Below are 13172 nucleotides of genomic sequence, written 5' to 3'. Positions count from 1 at the left end.
TTTGCCGCAAAAAAAGCCTGTATGCATCGAGCCATAGACTCAGCTAGTGTCCTAAAGATGTGCTGTGGTATCTGACACCCAGATGTTAGGAGCAGATGCTTTAAGCAGTGAGATAATAGGACCTGTATGCAAGTGTGCACAAACACAACCTGCAATCCATGAGATGCAAATGAAAGTGCTGAGATTAGTCCACCGTTTTGGAATTTTCTCCAATTGTTGGCGGTAATATTCAGGAGTCAGCAGGTGTACTGACTGAATTTAACTCCCGTTGAACAAGAATCTTTTAGGCAGTAAAATACCCAAAACAAAACAGGATTACTCAGAATAGATGCATTCTGTCCACTGCAGACTGGAAACAGCCCACAAGAGCTGCAGCTTAGAAAATGGTCTGATCCAGGATTCCACCCATCATATTTTGATCTTTTCAAATTTGCTTAAAATCACACATTTGTCCATTTCTAACACACAAGCTTTTGAGAAAAAATATCAACTTCCGGTTTAATATATTCAACCAACTAAAGGGTGTTAAAAGAAGAACTGCTAGTTTTAGTAAACTGATAGCATTCCAAACCATTTGACTGTTATGTAAAGCTGCAACTCCAGAAAGAAAAAAAAGGGAAAGACCTGTTAGTTGTTCTAGTTTATAAAAAAAAGAATATACTTACATTAGAAGAGGTGCCAAAGACCGACAGGTTAAAGGACGGCTTTTTCAAACTAGACTGAGAAGGTTGAGGTCCAGAGTTTGTTCTTTCCATTTCTGGAGACCAAAGAAGAGGAAGTGATGCAGTTTTGGAAGTGGGGACATCTGAGAGGAAAAGGAAAAAATAAAGATTTAATGGAGCTGAGAACCTATTCCAGTAATTTCATTTGTATGTTGCTAAAAGACAAGAATGGTTCAGTTCTATTCACATAAGAGTGGGGTCAGTGTTATTTATTTACTAATGTATTAGGAATACAGTCTAAGATTAAGATAATTCAAGGGCATAAAAATGTTTTGACTTTTTCTACCTTTGTCTGACGCACGAGATGAGAATCCACTTGTGGTGGAGATGTTATCATCTTCATGCTGAGAAAGGTTGTCTTTGATTTCCTTAACCAATGAAAAGCCGGTGGAAAAGGGTCCAGGGGCCGAGGAGGTGGAAGGCTGGGAGAAGAGGTTGCTGGAGCCTCCAAAGGTCGGGGAGGAAGTATCCAGAGGGGTTAAATGAAGGTGGGTACGACTCAGAGGAGGTCGAGACAGCACGTAATCCTGAAAATTCAGGGATGCACGACTAGTGGAGGGTTCTGTGGAAAAGGAGGAGAAAATAGGTGTGAGCATCATATTATGCCGAGTACATCTTGAGAGAATTTCAGGAAACGGTTCCTCACCTGTGGTACTAGTGCTTGGCTCTGGAGAGTTGCGTCCATCAAGAGGAGAGGGTGCTTCTTCGCTACTGTTGGGAGGAAGAGGTGGCACCTGGCAGTTCTGGTCTGAACCGTCCAGCGACTCCCCTCCTTCAGATGAATCTCCATTTTTGAAATATTTTTGCAGCCAGGAAGGAACGATGCTTTTTACGGTATCTGTGACTCTACTGATGAGGCCTGTCTGCTGCAGATTAAGAAATGTATAAAAAAGAAACAATTAAAAGATGTGACACGAGTAAGAGGCAAATGACTAAATGCTGCACAAAATGACTCCACATTTCAGGGTTTACCAGTAACTTCACAATAACTGCCCTCCAAGCTGAAACAATGTAAAATCCTTAACCTAAAATGGCATGCAAACTCTTTTAAAAACAGTTTTAACACTAAAAACACAAATCCTTAAAGCTTGTTTTTCAGATTTTCACAAATATTACATTTTAAGTTTTCAATTATATAATTTAAATGAGAAATAAAGTCAATTTTATTTAAGTTTTTATTTTATATAGAGTTCCACTTTAGTAACAATTTTAATCAACTTCAAAATGTTTAAATCTAATGCACTCTTTAGTGTGCATTAACACAACAGCCTTCAGCTCTTGAGGCGAGTTAAATCTAAAACCAAAACAATTTATCCTAATTACCGGTAACCTTTTTAGCTTTTTACAAGTTAAAAAAAATATGTGCATGGGTTTATATTTTGATTTGGGTATTTTTTGAGCAAGTTCACAATTACTACCAGACAATGATAAAAGCTAACACCAAGATCCTTAAAAAAAAAGTAGTTTTGAAACATTTGCTTTTGCAATTAAAATCTTCACGTGTTTGTATGGATACTATATTCCTGTTTATGCAACCTGAACATAAAAATTCTACAACCTGCTTTCATTCCTCTTTCATTCTGTACAAATTGAATTGTTGATCATAAAACATTGGTTTTAACCCTAATTGTTTTCCAATTCCGGAACTTTTCAATTGTAGCATTCCTAATCTGTTAAAAAAAAATCCATCTTTGTTCAATTTAACCCTTAAGAAAAAAATATTTTTAACACTTCAAAATTTGTCTGAAAATTTAAATACAAAAATGAATTAACGTTAATGAACTGAATAGTGAGATTGTGAATCTTGATTGTAGACTGAACATTTGATTTGACAATGATACTCAGACCTATACCCCTTTAGAATAGCTCGATTATATCTGCTATAAACATAACAAGAGTGGTACTATAGATGACAATAATTACACTTTATAAGGTTGCAAAATTCTTAGCAATTTCCTAAAAACACTATTCATATACAAATACTGTTAATGTCAATGGAATTCTCAGAATTCATTAATTTAGTATCCTGGTGTTGATTCTCACATTGCCTGCAAAAATAACAACCAAATGGGGGAATTAATAAACTGATTTTTTATACTGGTTGAAATGATAACTCACTAAGCCATTTACTTATTTAAGTTACAAAACCAAGACAGGTTAAAAAACAGTATTTGCTGATTTCAGTGTGTATTTATATTAATACCTCAAGGTTATATGGTTGCATCTCACTACAGCAATCAATACACAAAATATTGAAATAATGAACTAACTAGCACATTGCTTTAAAACATTTGCAAATTTGAAGGTTTTATAGACCCACAACCTCGCTATTTATTGGTAAAACACACACATGCAGCAAAAAAGAAAATCTACTATATGCACCACGTGACAATACAAAGCAAAAATAAGAGGTTTTTAAAAGCAAAAACTCTGATGTCGGGGGGTAAATTATTTCACAACCAGCCATGTGGGTCTCAGTCAGAAAAGGTTCCCTGCGCAACTAAACTGACATTTAGCCAACAGTCGAATTGCTTCAACGCTGTACAGCAAAGTGCATATACTTTTATTATTTTTAAATATAGATAAATAACGTACAGCTACACAATAATGTCATTTTTCTTGCAACGATGAAACGAACCGAGACAACAATGCGTCGCTCGGCGAAGCTAGTTCTCCGGCACGAATTAGCTGCTTTAGCTAATGCTAGAAATGTTACTTCAGGGGCTTACGACAAACTTCGCAACAACTGCGAACTAAAGAACTACACCAGAAAGTACTATCGCACTCTAAAATGTGTGCTTGCATTCCAACAAATAGCGGTTAACCATGTTAAAGCAAAAAAAGATCCGTTCAGATCTGTTCAGTTACGCCAGACTTTGCTAATCTAAAACGGTTAGCATTTCCTGAGCATGCTATCCGCGCGTGGAGGCCATGAGCGCTAACAGCAGGCCATAAAATGTCTTGGTGATGAGAGAGAGAGAGAAAAAAAAACAATAACAAGTATAGGGGGGAAATGGCAACGATATTACAAGAAAGTAACTAGCACAAACTGTTAACTTGAAAACTTTTGCTTAATTTACCTGTTTGCTCTTGGCGTAAGGTTTAGAAGCGATATGATATCTCCTGCTTCTAATTTTCCCTCCACCCGTGGCCGCCATGGTTCTTTCGTCTGTGTCTATCGGTGTTTCGGCGCCGGATAGCTGTCATCCAGCACAGTGGCCACTTAAAAGGGAATTATGGGAAATGTAGTGAAAAATCCCTAACAAAGGAGGTTTGTCCGTTACATGTACCTTCTTTGAAAGGAGTTTTTTTAAATGCTAAAATATTTGTATTTTCTCATTTCCTCGTTAACACCACGACTTTATGACATGCTAATACTAAAAAAAAATCGGAACAGGTTAGCTAGTTAGCAATAAAAATGCAGAACATAGTTGTTTTATTATATATGAAAAAAGACCTATGAACGCCACTAAAAATGTATGAATTTTAGTTTTACCAATATTAAGGATTTAAAATTGATAAAAGAAGGATACATAGTATTTTAACCTTCTAAATATATAAACAATATAAACCAAAACTGTTTGAGGGGTCACTGTGTTATATAAACCTGAATCTATCCTGAATCTGTCTATATATGACCTTACAGAGCTATATCTTTGTTTTATTTATGGTAGATTAAGTACAAAATAAAAAGTTACATTTGGAAGACAATTTGATTCGCATTTACAAGTTGCATTTTTTGGTGATTATTTTTTTGTTTATTTTTTATTATTTGATCATAATTTAACCTATAACATGTTTAATGATATCTGTAAAATAAAAGGTGCATTTCCATGTTGGAAGAGAAAAACAAACTATGAAAATATGTTTTTTTAATGTAATTTTGCACACAATAACCTAAAAAAAAAAAAATCTAAATTAAGCTTTCTGCTACTACAAATTTCAAACTACAAAAAGAAAGTTGATAAAGAAAACAATCCCCATCACCATTACTGGTGATTATTTTTATTTTCTCTTGCAGAATTAAAACAGACCTGTTGGATGAACTACCCACTACGCATGAACACATCTTTTAGATATCTAAATGATGCTATTTCAAAGCACACAGCTATAGATGAACATTATACATCTGATAGAACACGCATCATACCTAAGATATTTGGGTAGTTTCTTCCCAACGGACACACGATGTCCATTAGTTATCTAAGAGATATATGCAATTGATGAATATTTGATAACTAATATCCATCTAAAGGAGATATTTATTAATTATCTCATAGATATCTATTGTGGATGTCTATTGATTATCTCATACATTCTCAGTAGATGTATGAGATAACTAATACTATTAGATAACTAGTAGACATCTAGTGTTGGTATCTACAGGATATATCAGACAACTTTGCTTTATTATTCTGCTAGACATCTACCAATAGTGTTCTGTATATAGAGGTCCCCTACACATCTACTTGTGGACATCTAATCTTTGGATATTTTTGGTTGTCTATTGGAGAACTTTTTAAAACATTTACTATATATAAAATAAAGAAAGCCAAGTCAAACACATTTCTATTATTGTAATTTTGATGTGACATCATGCTTTTTCCCATTTTACTATCAAAACATGACTACATTGGTGTAGAGTCCACTTTTTTCCCCAATCTTTGCATGTCATTGCAAGTCTGTACTTTGAGAGCTTTGTCTCTGAACAGCAACTAGACACTATTGTGCTGCAGAAGTTCAGAAAATGTGCTTTAAGCTATTTAAGCTAATAATAATCCACTTGATTTACAGACCAAACCTTTTGCATAACAAGTTGAAAATCTAAACAGAAATATAATTGTTGGATTGTTGCTTTGATGTAAATTTCTGATTTTTTTTTGTCTGTGAACAAAAAAGGCTGCACAGTGGTGTAGCAGTTAGCTCTTTCACTGTATAGGAAGAACAACCTGATTCAAATCCCAGCTGAGACCTTTCTGTGCAAAGTTTGCATGTTCTCTCTCAACAGGTGTAGATTTTAGCCTGCTTCACTCCAGGGTTCAGTAATATATTTCATGGATTAACTGTTGTCTGCAAATCTCTCCTGTGTGTTTGTGTGGCTATGTGACAAAGTGTGGCTCTACCTTCAACAGTAGTTGGATGAGAATCAGCAAACCTGTGACCCCAAAACGGATTCAGAGGGTTCTGATGATAGATTTAAAATCCAAGTATTTATACATTTTATATTTTTTTAAAGTAATGTAAAGTTGGTTTGTTATTTTATCTATTGTTTTAGTTTTTAGTTTTACAGCGCTTCAAAATTATGAGCACCCTTTTTTTTATAAATAAAGTTTGATTTTATTTGATTTATTAAAAACAAAATAGAGTTGTCAGAGATACCCTGTAGACATCTGCAATAGATGTATATTAAGTATCGAATAGGCATCCTGTGTCCAGTGGGTAAAAGTCTAAATGTAAGTCATCTTTCAAAAAATCTGTATTTTAGATAAAAATATTTTATCTGAAGATAAGCATTGTGTTATTGGTCCCAAAGACTCAGTAATCTCGTATACATTAAACTTAAATAAAAATATAAACTTACATGAAACTAAAAAATGGGAAAAAGTACAAATCCACGAGTCCAAGAAGATAAACAGGTAAATAAAACAGAAAAATTGTGGAATTTTTTTAAGAAATCAAACCTTTTTACCACTTTGCAGTGGTACAGTATTAGTAATATCAAAATATTATTATAATTTACTGCAAGTGTGTTTGTAAATCAAATCTAGAAACCAAAACATGTAAGGATAAAAAAAACCTTTACTTACATTTATTTCAAAATAAAATCACAATCGACAAAAATAATAAATTAAGTACATTGAAAACAATCTTCAGTGCCCGTGAAATGAACTGCCAGTGGTTTTAGACTGAAGATCCTTCTACTCTTGTCTTAACATATCATACAATGAATCAACAATTTAAAAATAGTGCTATTTAATAGATCAGCCATTTGCCCTTTCTGATTTAATTCCCTGGTGTTAATTTTCTTTTTACATTATCAGGAAGCGAACATTGAGTGTTATTGTTAGTTCTTGTCTTCTTTCCCATTACTGTTCATAGTTCTCTTTCTAGCTGAGGTCTTCTTGGTTTTTGTTGAGTGGGGCCTTCTCAATGGATCCCTATGAGCTATGGAGAAAAACAAAGAAAAGAGTTCAATATTCTGGACAAAAGCATTTTAACGTCTTTACAGATTTTCTTGTTTGATTACTAACTTGCAATGTCATGTTGGGGGAAATTACAGGATTCTACAGGCCAGCTGTCATTGGAGTCCTCCCGCTGCAATAATGGGCTCTGGAAATACAAGTAACCTTGGTTACTCATTCTTAAGAAGAAAAAAAGAAAAAAAAATTGGAACTAAAGGGAGGTCTCACCTTCATTTTCTGTTGTTCATACCATACCATGCCATACAGACATAGAAGTGTGATGAGTGCCTGGTGAAAATGAACGGATAAATAATTAAATAGGTAGATAAAGAAAAAAAATAACAAGGATAACAATAATTCTGTGGTGATGACAGTTGGGTATAATTTCAGTGTTTTTCTATCACTTCCTTTTTCTTTTTTTTGTAAAGATGTTTAGGTTACATTACAGTTAATTAAGAAAGTCTGGATAAGAAATCAATATGTACATTTGCAATCGGCAAACTCAAGCAAATCCTTTTTCTAGGCACACAACTTTTGTTTCCTACCAGACAGAGCAGCCACAGGAGCACGGAGCGAATTTGGGTGTTGGAAAACAAGTCTTGGCCAAACTTAACACAAGCTAGAGCCTCCAGGAAAGCAATGGCTCTACAATCAAAACAAAAAAGCAGAAATACAATTTAGTAAATATTCTTCTATTTAATAAAAAAAGAAAACAGAACTTAACAATGGCTCCCTCTTTTGGAAAGACTTTCATACTGCGATGGAGTCTCTCAATGGAAACATACTGTATAAGCTTACAATCAAAATACACTATGACAATCCTCACATGCATACTACTGCATGGGTTTCACTGTTATCAAAGAGGAAGAGAGAAGCAAAGGACTGCAGACACAGAGCATTCATCATCTACTCAACGTTTGTAGACTAGAATCATCAGCAACATGAACATAATGTCCGCTAAGTGGAAAATGAGCATAAAAAAAACCCTTTAATCCCTTCATGCATGACTTTATTTCCAATTATATAAAATATATTTTTCAATGTTTTTCCATTTAAGGTGATGCTAAAGTACTGTAAGTAGAAACCTGGATTTAATGGCATGTTGTGAATCTTAAAAATTATAAACAAAAAGCTCTTTATTTAATAAAAATGTTTAGGACACCTGGTTTCTTAAGCAATATCTGATAAAGTGTGCATCACCTCAGCCATAAAAACCTTTGTTAATAAATTACCAAAAAACGAGAAAAAAAGAAGATCTAATTGTCATTTATTCAGAGAAAGAAAATAAATAAAAAATATGTCATAAATAAACAAGACAATCAGAAAATATTGAGCAAATAATATAATAAATCAAATAAAAAAAACATCACATAAGTTGGTGTAATAAAGCTTTTAAAGTGATCTGGGAGTACAACAGTGTTTAAGACTAAATGAACTAGTCACCTCTATTATACATTTTAATTTCTAATTAAATGAGCCGGAACATTGTGCACTCTTGGCCACTAAGGACTTAAAGTACTGAGCTTTCTTCTAGATAGAGAACATTTGGTATCAAGAACAGCTTTAATGTCACCATTTTATTTTGAGGACATAAAAAATGATAATGAAAAAAAATCATTTTAGCTAACTCGCAGGATGGACTAAATTAAAATATGTTCAAATTACTTTTCCAAGACATTAACAAACAGAACAAGATGCACTTACCCAAACACCCAACACTGTGTTCCAACCCGCTTACACTGAGTGTCAGTCAAATATGCGTAATACTGTCTATGGAAAGATTGAAGAAAAATCAAACAACTCTGTAAATAGAGACCAGAAATATCCACGTATTTTTATTCAGGTACTAAAATACATACGTAAAGCTGTGAATGAGTCAAAGTCTTTTTTTTTTTTCATTAAGTCCTTAAAATAAAATGACAATTGCAGCTGTGAGCATGCATGCAATTTTTGACAAACACAAGAAAAAAGTTGATATTTCTTTTAAATCAGTGCTGATTTTAACCAAGGCTAAGGTGAAGTTTTACACATTTTACAATTAATATTTAATTTACCTTGTAACAGCCATTAATTCTGTTCTAAAAGAAAACTGGTGTCACAATAAACATAAAAGTTAAAGGGCATTTAAAACATATTTGTGCCCAAACTTGTGATGAGTGTTTGCATTATTTATTTTTTTTATTTTTTTGGTAAAGAATAAGAGTAATTTAAGAGAAATCCACTGAGAAATCCCCTGGTGATTTCAGGTTCAGAGTCAAAATGTAATTTTGAACATACCGAACTGTAGGCGCAGTTATGATTCCCACAAGCAGGATTCGACACCAGCTGAGAGGATGAGAAGCTTTAAAGATGAAGATGTGCTTCAAGAAAAATGTGTTCAGCTCCGTCAACTGTAAACAAAATATTACAAGTTTGGGAAAGTTTGTTATTTTCTAATAATCTGTTTTTCCCCTAAAATGTGGAACAAAAATGGATTCGATTTTCATGCTGAAAAAAATGCATTGATGGTCACAACACCTAAATGACTATTAGATTTTAAATCAGAAGTTGTAAATATTCATACCTGCCACAGGATCATAAACAGGTAGATCCCTGCCAGCCTTTGGAAGGACGATTTTGGGTCAAACCAGCGCACGTACGTCCAGCTGGCTGGAGTGAACTGAAGCACAGCACGTTTTATCTTCCCGGTGGTCGTGTGGATTTCCCTAAAAAGACAAACGAAACTGTTTGAGGAAAATCATTTTGATGATCAGGAAGAATAACATGCATTATTTTGTTCTTTAAATTCATACTAATGAAAAATATTAACATTCATTCATGTTGGAAAATAACCAAAGTGATTATTTTGACCTGAAGAACACTAATTTCTACATAAAAATATCCACCAAAGCCAATTTCTTTCCACGATTAAATTGCTAATAATCTGTCATTTTGCAAAAGGGTGGTATGAATAAGAAAACCTTATGGGTAAAGCATTTTATTTCTTTGAATACAATTAATTTAAAGTAGTTTAATTAATTTGAGCTCAGGTAAAGTCAATTCAATAATGAATTGGTTGACAATAGCAAAATAAGATAAAATAAAGATAAAGATTTCCAGCTAAAAAAACAAAAAACAAATCAACTTTTGCCAAAAGGGGGTGGACGTATTATGGAATATTATGGAGTGTAGGATATAAACAAAAGTTATATACAACAGTTGCATTTGTGTGAGTGTTTTTCTTTTTTTTTTGCTGTAAACAAATAGAAGTCCCTATTGTTCCTAACCCATGGTATCATTTTGTTATAGTTTTCTGAGAAACATAAGGTATACTTAAAGATAACATTTAAAGATTTGTCTTTTTTTTTTTTACGGAAATTATATTTTTACGTGTAGAGGCAAAATTGTCAGTCATTTGATAAAATTCAATTTCTACTGCGCTAAAAAGAAAACAACTTGAAAGTCATGCAGGAGATATGGAGTTTAATACAATTTAAGGACAGTGCAAATGTAAAGTAAGTGATCACTTTTCTACAACATCAGGGCAAATCAAGACTACATTAAAAAAATCAAATAAAAAGGAAAAAAAATTAATTAGGAAATATAATATTTTTTTTCCTATATTGCACTTTTGATGAGTGATGTTCGAGTGGTTATGATTTTTCTGAGCAGATTTGTAAAACTCATCTTAGCTGGAGACATTCAGACGCCATCTTTTGCTACAAGAGGAAGTCATAGGTAATACGGAAAATAAAAGCTCTCTCTATTTATTTATTTTTTTATTTTAAATCAAATTGAACTTGACATTAAGCCCCCATAACCTACAGTTGGGATAATGTATGTTTTTTTTTATGTTTGTCTGGATGTGAATACCAAGAAGAAAACACTGACTTGATGCTCGCCCAGGAGTAGGTCCTCATTTCCAGAAAATGGCAAACAGTCATGCCCAGCCAGATGCCTCCTCCATTACACAGCAAAATGTCCAGGATGACTTGATCCCACCAGCACTCGGCAAAATTTGGGAGAAGATGCATGAAGAACAGCTGTAGGAAAAAAAAAAAGTTGAATCAACCCACTTAATCTGCAGATTTAAATAAAGTATATACTTTCAAGAAAGTTTTAAAATGGTAAAAAATGAGGCTCAGGTCTCATCTTTATCCATACAGTTACCCCTAAGATGAGCATATAGGTTTGATTTAGTAATTTAATCACACTAGTTTATCCACTAATACATCAATCCACTCCATTACCTCAGTTAGCTCCCAGGTGATGCTGATGGTCCAACACAAACCATAACTGCGAATCAGCAGAGCCTTCATGGCCCACCCCGCAAAGTGGCCAAATGCAAAGATGTCCAGGTGGCTCAGGATGCGCTCCTTTGTTATAACTGTACAGTTGACTGCATATTCCTTTAGAGAAGAAAGAAACAAAAACTCAAAGTGTCAATGTAAGTTTGTCAAACTCATGTTTATCAAGGCTGTCACTGTAGGAAATGGAATTTTCCCTCACTGGAGTACTGATACAGAAATATTTCAATACTTTTCTTTTTTTTAACCTTTAATTGTCAATTATTTCCTTTTTTTTTTTTAGTTATTTTTTTATTTAAATATGCACATCCAAAAACATACATAAAATACTGACAAGTATTGTTTTGTATCTTAAAAGGGTTACTTCTCTTTCAATGTACAAACACAAATATTAGTACACACAAGCATAAAGATGCTCAATGTATACATTTTAGTATTCACTTCATTAAATAGATAAAAAACTTTCCAGATAAGTATGTTTGCTGATGTACACATATGTTTGAGATTTTTTTTCTTAAACACTATATTCAGCATATTGTGGCTACTTTGTAGTCAGCTGCAGTGTTTGACTTTTTGAAGAATCAATACCAAGTATATGTAGAATATGTAGTGTGTATTTGTATGCATTCTAAAAAAGTTGGGGTTCTATAATTCTGCTCTTTCCAGATACAGTTTTTCTCCATCGATTTAATGCATTTCTCACAACAGAATTGAAGTCCTCACAACAATTAGTGTAACGTCCACAACAGTTAGTCATTTGTGCACAACCTATTGACAGTTTCATGTTCATGTCATCCAACAGGATTTCCTTTTGGACACAAACCAATTGGTGAAGTACAAATCTCTACAAATGTATCACTTTTGACTTGCTTTTGATCATTATTCATTTGTTTTATCATCCATCCATCCATCCATCCATCTTCTTGTCCGCTTCTTCCCTTTCGGGGTCACGGGGGTGCCGGAGCCTATCCCGGCTACTGATGGGCGAAGGCGGGGTACACCCTGGACAGGTCGCCAGTCTGTCGCAGGGCCACACTCACACTCGCATACACTCTCACAATCACACCTAGGGGCAATTTAGAGTCACCAACTAACCTATGAGGCATGTTTTTGGACGGTGGGAGGAAGCCGGAGTCCCTGGTGAAAACCCACGCATGCACGGGGAGAACATGCAAACTCCACACAGAAAGGTCCCAGCTGGGAGTTGAACCGGGGGCCTTCTCGCTGTGAGGCAAGAGCGTTAACCACTGCGCCACCGTGCAGCCTTTGTTTTATCATGTCTGTCAAAATGATCTAAACTTGTCCAGACTGATTAGTCATTGTTTGTACAACTACTAATCTTCATTCCATTGATTGCATCTTTACAGACAAACTTGTTGAACATGTTGTCAAACATTTTGTACATCCATTTTAAATGTAATTGTTATTGTGTTTCCATGAAAGTTTGTTTAAACTTTTTTAGGAAAACCTCATTATACACTGATGAAAAGGTGTTTGAACTATTAGTTGCAACCAGTATTATCAATGCTTGATGTACTCTGCTGCAGTCAGGTAGTGGTTTGCAGAACATGACAGGAATGCTTGTGGAATATCTTCCTCCCTTCTCTTCATTTCTGATCCCATTGAAGAGTTTTTCCTCTTCCTGGAGGTGGAAGGTATATGATCAGTGTCCACATACCCAAATGACCTGCTAGAGACCATGAATGCAGCTGGTGATGACATCATAGTAGAGTCCTGCAGAGGGTGGACTCGGCTCTCAAGACGATACTTTCCCTGGTGCATTGATAGAGTTGATATTCATAGGGATGTAGATGAAGTGTCCATCCAGACGGGAGTGTCTAGTTGTCCATGACTAATTTGCATAACTGTCTGTTTTACAATATTTTCTGTTTCAAAACTACTTCAGTAAGGTTTACTGAACCAAAGCAAGTTTTTTTTTTCATTTGCACAATGATGTGAACGGTTGCAAGTAAACAGTGCAA

At 34.4% G+C, this 13172-nt stretch overlaps 3 protein-coding genes across 4 annotated transcripts in view; 1 reads left to right on the top strand and 2 right to left on the bottom strand.

Moving 5' to 3' along the window:
• nup153 (nucleoporin 153) overlaps positions 1–3990 on the bottom strand; it is an 18750-nt gene extending 14760 nt beyond the window's left edge. Inside the window, exons 1-4 of the mRNA XM_024294392.2 lie at positions 3803–3990; positions 1369–1588; positions 1009–1284; positions 666–805 (exon numbers count right to left, since the gene is read on the bottom strand). Of these exons, the coding sequence (XP_024150160.1) occupies positions 666–805; positions 1009–1284; positions 1369–1588; positions 3803–3880 (714 nt within the window). The 5' untranslated portion in view covers positions 3881–3990. The remainder of the gene's footprint in view (positions 1–665; positions 806–1008; positions 1285–1368; positions 1589–3802) is intronic.
• adnp2b (ADNP homeobox 2b) overlaps positions 1–13172 on the top strand; it is a gene marked incomplete in the record, with an annotated part of 705870 nt that overhangs the window by 149767 nt on the left and 542931 nt on the right.
• ptdss1b (phosphatidylserine synthase 1b) overlaps positions 6504–13172 on the bottom strand; it is an 8490-nt gene continuing 1821 nt past the window's right edge. For both annotated transcript variants that reach the window (XM_024294561.1, XM_024294556.2), the window contains exons 5-13: positions 11134–11292; positions 10775–10926; positions 9468–9609; positions 9182–9294; positions 8609–8674; positions 7450–7549; positions 7133–7192; positions 6974–7052; positions 6504–6887 (exon numbers count right to left, since the gene is read on the bottom strand). In XM_024294561.1, coding sequence (XP_024150329.1) covers positions 6787–6887; positions 6974–7052; positions 7133–7192; positions 7450–7549; positions 8609–8674; positions 9182–9294; positions 9468–9609; positions 10775–10926; positions 11134–11292 — 972 coding nt within the window. In that variant the 3' untranslated portion in view covers positions 6504–6786. The remainder of the gene's footprint in view (positions 6888–6973; positions 7053–7132; positions 7193–7449; positions 7550–8608; positions 8675–9181; positions 9295–9467; positions 9610–10774; positions 10927–11133; positions 11293–13172) is intronic.

This window comes from Oryzias melastigma, linkage group LG11 (assembly GCF_002922805.2).
Source record: "Oryzias melastigma strain HK-1 linkage group LG11, ASM292280v2, whole genome shotgun sequence".
In the NCBI taxonomy this organism is placed as follows: domain Eukaryota; kingdom Metazoa; phylum Chordata; class Actinopteri; order Beloniformes; family Adrianichthyidae; genus Oryzias; species Oryzias melastigma.
The sequence above is the reverse complement of the archived record's forward strand: the minus strand, read 5'-3'. Positions and strand labels throughout refer to the sequence as shown.